This window comes from Watersipora subatra, chromosome 8, assembly GCF_963576615.1.
Source record: "Watersipora subatra chromosome 8, tzWatSuba1.1, whole genome shotgun sequence".
NCBI lineage: Eukaryota > Metazoa > Bryozoa > Gymnolaemata > Cheilostomatida > Watersiporidae > Watersipora > Watersipora subatra.
Window position 1 is genome coordinate 56212574 of NC_088715.1, and position 6773 is coordinate 56219346.

Consider the following 6773-nt stretch of genomic DNA (forward strand, 5'->3'; position numbering starts at 1 on the left):
TAAGTAACCAGTGATCTGCTACTGCATGTTAAAACTTAAACCGAAGATACAGATATAAAAATTCATCACTGCGACAAATTTCACTTGGTACAACCTTTATGTGTTAGAAAAGATAAAACTGTTATAGGGGTAGTAATAATAGTAAACAAGGGTAGATTAGCACGAGATTAAAATCATAAATATCATGTGTCTGCTAATTCCTATGTATGTGGATTGTCAAATATTGGATTTAATTGACAGGTATTGACAAGTTCTTGCAGTTATTTTCATGATTCCTTTCATCCGCAAACTGCCTATTCTGCTCAGCGAGGAGAGACTCTGGATGGTTGATGCTTTTGCAAAGGCCACAAGGTTGTCCTATTGCTAATGAGACTGAGTAATGCTGACGCCACTCATGGTACCTGTTATAGGCAGCATCATCTGTCATCAGGTGCTGGAGATATTTTCCTAGCGCCTCTACTGATGTGAAATTGTAGACATGAATAAAAGAATCTGGAGGAGCAATGTCAGTATATTCTTGCACTGATAAACCTCCGAGAGCAACGGGAACATAATTTCCTTCACTCTTCAAAGTTTTCCAGAATTTTTCAGTAATATACTCTGTACATAGCGAGTTCTCAAATGCTAAGTAGAACCTGTAAGGGTTGTGCGCCTCAGCCTCGCATTTTATGTCAACTCTCTTTGGACAAGGTTGTTGTTTGGTGCATTTACCAAATATGTCTACATTGATGTACTCTTTTAGCTGCCTCATAAAGGGCAGTCTGTCATACTGTCTTGTTTTGCAGTGAGAGACATATGCATATGCTCCTTTAGTTTTATTTTTCGAATAGTTAATAGTCGGTTGTTGCTGAATAGGTTTACGCTCTTTCCTTGTGTGTCCATAACCTAACTGTGCAGGCGTGGAGCTGCGTAAGTAGGTCATGCTTCCATTAAAATTGTTGACAACTTTGTTGAATCTATGCCAAGGGTAAGCTGGAGGCTCCATGCTTGCTACAAACCACAGTTGTCGTTGACGGATAGCTCTTGGAAATTGTAACAAACTCTGCGTAGTGTTTGGAACGAATATGAGAGCATCGGCTTGCTGAGCATAACTGATGTTATCTGGACTGTAGATAAAATCACAATTCGAATACTCACATTTGTCAAAGCGAATCCTCGGAAGCAGCCATGTTCCTCCACTGTCTATATTTACTATTAATTTTCTTTTACTATGTTTGGTCATGTCTGTCGTTTGGTTCGGAAAAAAATGAACGCTTGAATGTCTTGAATGGTCACCATCAGGAAGCTTTTCTAGATTCTTAGATACAAACCATCTGTCGACCGGATGATACTCTGCCTGAAAGAACGCTTTCTTGTTTCCTCTGTTTCCGTACATGATAGCTATGATATAAACGATAAAAGAGAGAGAAATTATACTGAATGCCTTCGATGAGTTGTTCATCGTTCAGCAGTTGAGGCTAGTTTACTAGACTAGCAATTTTACAAATTTGATTGCACTGCCTTTACAAGAGCGATCAAGTGAAACTGCACCTAAGTTGCTTACAAAATGTTCAGTGTTTATGAAATAAGTCTTTGAATGAATATAAGAAAAGCCTCCTAAGAGCCACCATTAACAAGCCTATTGTTGTTGTGTTTATCCACTGATGCGTAGGGATCACTTCATGCATTGATCAAGATTATTTTCATTGACAATTTTAGTTTGGGTTTCTAAAGTCTAAACTAAATATTGCCTCTTAACCCAGACAGGCCCAATTAAATAACTCTATTGTGTGCATCCAAGCTCAATTAATCAGTTAGTTTCTAACAAATGATAGCCTCAGCGTTACTAAATTTTTACTTTAAGTTTAATCCTTTTCAATTAATATTTTTTTATTTTGTTTTTTTGGAAAGAGGACATCTCATGCTACATTTGGCCATTAAATTATTGTAGCTGTGTTCAACTAAAATCTTTTCATGAGCAAATTAAAATTACAAAAAGTCACTAATTGAATAAAAAAGTACTAGTTACTAAAAGCATGAAAAACCAATCCAACCTGGAAAGCTATTAGTTTAGGTAATCTTTGGTAAATATAACTAAAAAATTTAAAAATTAAAAGTAGAGCATAAGTGAAATAAACTGAATTAAATGAAAGCTCCTTTGCTCAGTGTTCATTTAGTAAAATCCCCATGACAGGAACTAAAACAACCTAACAGCAATAATTATACAGAAAGGGGAAGGGAATTACAGAAGGAAGAGATGATATATATAGTTACCTGACAGAGATATGATGAGGGACCAGGATTAGTACTCTAAGGTCAAATCCTGAGTTATCCGGTCAGCAGTTGTTAGCTTCTCAGCTGATTTCCGAAATATCCTGGAGTGAATTTTAAACAATTTGTTCAAAATTGGTTTGCAGTATTGTGATTCTATTGAGATAAACCAAAATCACAGTCTGAGCTTTTTAATAATTATTAAAGTTTTATATGGGTAAAACTAGCAAAGCAGACCAATAAAGCTTTTTCTTTAAAATTGGTATAAAAAATCCCCTGTTTAAGCATGATTCAGGAAGTGCTTTTACAGCAGTATAATTATAATTTCTCTAATATCTTTTAACCGTGCAGTTTTATTATTTTGCTCCTTGCTCTAGATAAGTTTCAAGAGCAGATGTGATTATAAGATTTATTTACAGATAAATACTAGACTTTAGATAAAAGGTGAGCAAATTATAACATGATGAAATTTTTTACTATCTGACTGAGTCTGACTGCTGTGTTAGTTTTTTGCAAGTTGGGTAAACCTGAATGTAGTACGATTTCATTTTCAAGCAGTCCCGACTAATCGCTGCTAAAACTGGTCATATTGACAATAATAATTATTCAATAACAGCTGAATACAATCAAATATTGACCAGCCATGTTTTACATAATCCCAATTATCTTGGCCTGTAGTGCATGTGTCTTTAAAATCTGATTCACTGCTGATCGTAAATAATGTTCATAATAAACGGATAACTCGAGATTCGACCTGACAAGGCTATAATCCTGGGTCCCTCATCATATCTCTCTCAGGTAACTTTATACATCATCTCATTTCTTTTTACATTCTTTTATCTTTCATTCTAATATTCTTTCGTCTCATTATTGCTATTAGCTTGATGTAGTTGCTGTCATTGGAATATCACTAGTTATACAAGAGCTTAATTAATAATATAATTATTATATATAATATAATATCATAATTATAGAAGCTTTCATTTAATTCAGTTTATTTCACTGTTGCTTTCCTTTTAATTTTTGTTTTTTAGTAATATTTGCTAAAGAATAGTAGCACGGCATGTGTAGACTTGCTTGAATCTTAGTGTAATACAAAACACCAAAACAACACAATTTTGTCAACTTTAGCTGTAAAAAACATAAATAAAACTTTAGATCAGCAGTAGGTAAAAAGGCAGTTGGTAATTTACAACAATCAAGTTTACTATTCAGCCCACTATTACATTGAAAGACTAAAACTCATTTCACCAAAAAATCAAGTACTACAACGAATCTATCAAATTTAGGAATCAAATCTGAAATGGATTTTGGTTAGCAGGCTAACGGAGGTTGTCCGATCCCTGACATTCTGTTTGCAGGGAATGCAGCTCTAAACTTGCAACTTCTTTTTGAAAAAAAAAACTACTTCCTTTGAGTCTGGACAAGTAGAAATGGCCATAGAGTGCCGGTGCTTTATGACACTAGTGCAATTTAGGAAATTGCCAGCCTATTTGCTTATTGGAGATAACACTTGCTGATGCATTGTGTTGCTGGTGAAATTTGAGATGCTGATGTAATATGAGAGATTGCCAACCTAGTCACTCTGTTCTATGCTGTTTGACAGAACTTGCACGTACTTATTGTCCCATGGACAACGCCGGACATGCCTGGTCAGTACCATCTGAGTCATAATCGTTTGAACCTGTCATAATCATTGCTTTCGATGGAACAAACGTTTTGTGGTTGTTCAGTACCTTCCACAATATCTTCTGACCTAAAACCTTTTTTTGCACTGCTGAGCTAGTCAGTATTAGCGTCCAAACAATGTTTTGGCAGAGCAAACCTTTTGCATGTTGTATTTAGCACAACTGCAACCTATAAAAGTTTGGCTTGCTAAACGCAACCTTTGTCCCATCGTAAGTTCAAACCTTTTTTATACATGCACTTGGAATTATCAAAACAGCGTTAAACAAGAAACTACTAATTGTCTTAGGCAGTTATTAATTATTTCTTTGGTGTTATTTCTTTGTGTAATCCATGGGTAATTGCTGTAGGATGTTATTCTTTATCATATAAAAAGTGATGCTCTAGTTAAAGTTCTATGCTGTTTTTTATTCATAAACTTTTTATTATAAAGATCAGACAACTCTGAATTCTACTGATGTTACATATAGTCACATCAGTTGCAATGGCTGGACAACTCCCATGCCTGATATGTCCAGTAGTCTTGCAATTATTCTAGATTTTTATGTTTACTTATTAATGTATAGAAGCGTTTGCTGGGCTGTTTTGTAGCAGCTTTTGTATTTTATGGTCCTACCATTTGCTGTTTCTGTCATTATATTTCGTTTCCTGACATTTCTTCAAACAGACCTCGGCTTCCTTCAAGTCATGAGTTTCAAAATGATTGAATAATTATCAATACTTAATCTTATAGAGTTTCTTATCAAACTTGAATATTCTTGTAGCTGTGTACAGACTTGAAACAAATTATTTCATTCATCAAACAAAGACGAGTATGAATTATAAAATGGCCTCAATGAATCATAGTTTTTAGAACTCAACATGGGTAGACTCATTTGCATTTTACTGTACTAAAATTGCAACAACAACACAATTTTACCAATTTTACCTGTGAAAACGTAAGTAAAGCTTTAGATCAGCACCAGGTAAAAATGTAGTTAGTAATTGACAACAATCACAATTACTATTATTACATTGAAAAATTGATATTTATTTTGCCATTAAATCAAGAACTCTAACAAACCTGCCAAATTTAGGCATTAAATCTGAAGTGGATTTTGGTTAGCAAGTTAAGGGAGGTTGTCAGATCCCTGACCCTCTGTTTGCAGGGATTGCAACTTTACACTTGCTACTGCATTGTGAAAAAAATACCACTTCCTCCAGTTCCTAATAAGTAGAAATATAAAAAGTTGCAAGCCTAGTTGCTTATTGCAGATGATGGTTGCTGGTGTTCTGTGTTGCTGTTGCAATTTAAGAGATTGCTAACCTAGTCACTTATCAATGATGATGATGCTTGCTCACCATCAAGAGGATTATCCAAATTCTTAAATATAAACCATATGTTGGCAGGCTGATAATTTGCATGACAAATCTTTTTTTGGTCTCCTCTGTCTCCGTACATGATAGCTATGATATAAACTATAAAAGGGAGAGTAATAATACTGAACGCCTTTGATGAGCTGTTCATTTTTCAGCAGTTGAGGCTAGTTTACAAGACTAGCAATCTTATGTATTTGAAAGTACTGCCTTTACAAAAGCGCTTAAGCAAAACCACTTCTAAGTTACTTACAAAAGGTTCAGCGTTAATAAAATAGGTCTTTGAATGAATAAAAAAAGAGCCTTCTGAATGCCAACATTAACAAATCTATTGTTGTTGTGTTTATACACTTAATGTGTAGGGATCACTTGGTATATTGATTAAGATTCTTTTCATTGACAACTTTAGTGTGGGTTTCATTACTCTAAACCACAGGTGTCAAACTCACCGCCCGCCTTGAAATTTTATCTGGCCGGCAAGATAATTTTACACTATTGCTATTCATGGCCCATTGATATGAAACGCTGATTACATACTACTGCACAGAACTGCAGATCCCGTCGTAATGCAACGCTTCACCTGACTTACCGGGTAGTTCTCGCATTGCAAGATATTACAATAGCCGTTAGTCTGATGAGCATCTGCTGTTCATCTTGAGAATCTCCACAACATAGGACATTACACTAAATGTAAATGAATTTGTTGCTTCGGTCAGATCATATAATCAGATCAAGGTCATAAGGGCAAACAAAATTGAATGATTTATATTTTTATTGCTGAACAGAACACATTTTATGTATATTTCCAGGTTTTCTAGCATGTTCATATTTCTAACTTGTATAATTTTGATAGAAGATATTTTTAAGGAGAGCCAAATCTTTATGGGATATATAAGTTTATGTTTTATATACATCAACATAGGAGCAAATAAATTTAAACTTTGTTTTTAACCAGATATTTTTATGAGGAGCAAAAAATAAGTAGAAGTAATTTATAGGTTGACTTGCAACAATATTTACATTACAGTTATTTGGTATCAAAAGGCTAATCATGTCTTAGTCTGTTGTGTTGTAGATCTGAAAACAATAGAAATTTGATTACAAGCTCTTAAAAGTTTTAAAATGAACAGTTAAAAAAGTGGTCATAGGTTGGAATCCCATATTTGGATGACGTATTCAACTCGATGTGGTTATTGTTTTGACACATAATGTTATCTCGTGAAATCAAATGCCAATAAAAGGCTCAATATAAAAACTTTTCGAAGCACTAGTTTATGACAAACACTTTGGGTTCTACCGGAAAGCCCCTGTCAAATATAGATGCTCGCTACTTAACAGTTTTGTTTCAGCTTGGTCTAATCATCTAGTCATAATCTGATCACGTGACCCATATTTCCTGCTATATGGTGCGAACAACTTCTGCAGCATTTGTTGACCATCATAGGTGACCAACATGCTCCTCATGTTTATATGAGAATGAT

At 34.5% G+C, this 6773-nt stretch overlaps 1 protein-coding gene across 1 annotated transcript; it reads right to left on the minus strand.

Annotated features, from left to right (window-relative positions):
- Positions 1 to 229: 229 nt before the first annotated feature.
- Positions 230 to 1375, minus strand: LOC137402759 (glycoprotein 3-alpha-L-fucosyltransferase A-like). Its single transcript, XM_068089265.1, has one exon. The coding sequence runs from the start codon at positions 1373 to 1375 to the stop codon at positions 230 to 232; it is 1146 nt and encodes a 381-aa protein (XP_067945366.1).
- Positions 1376 to 6773: the final 5398 nt, after the last annotated feature.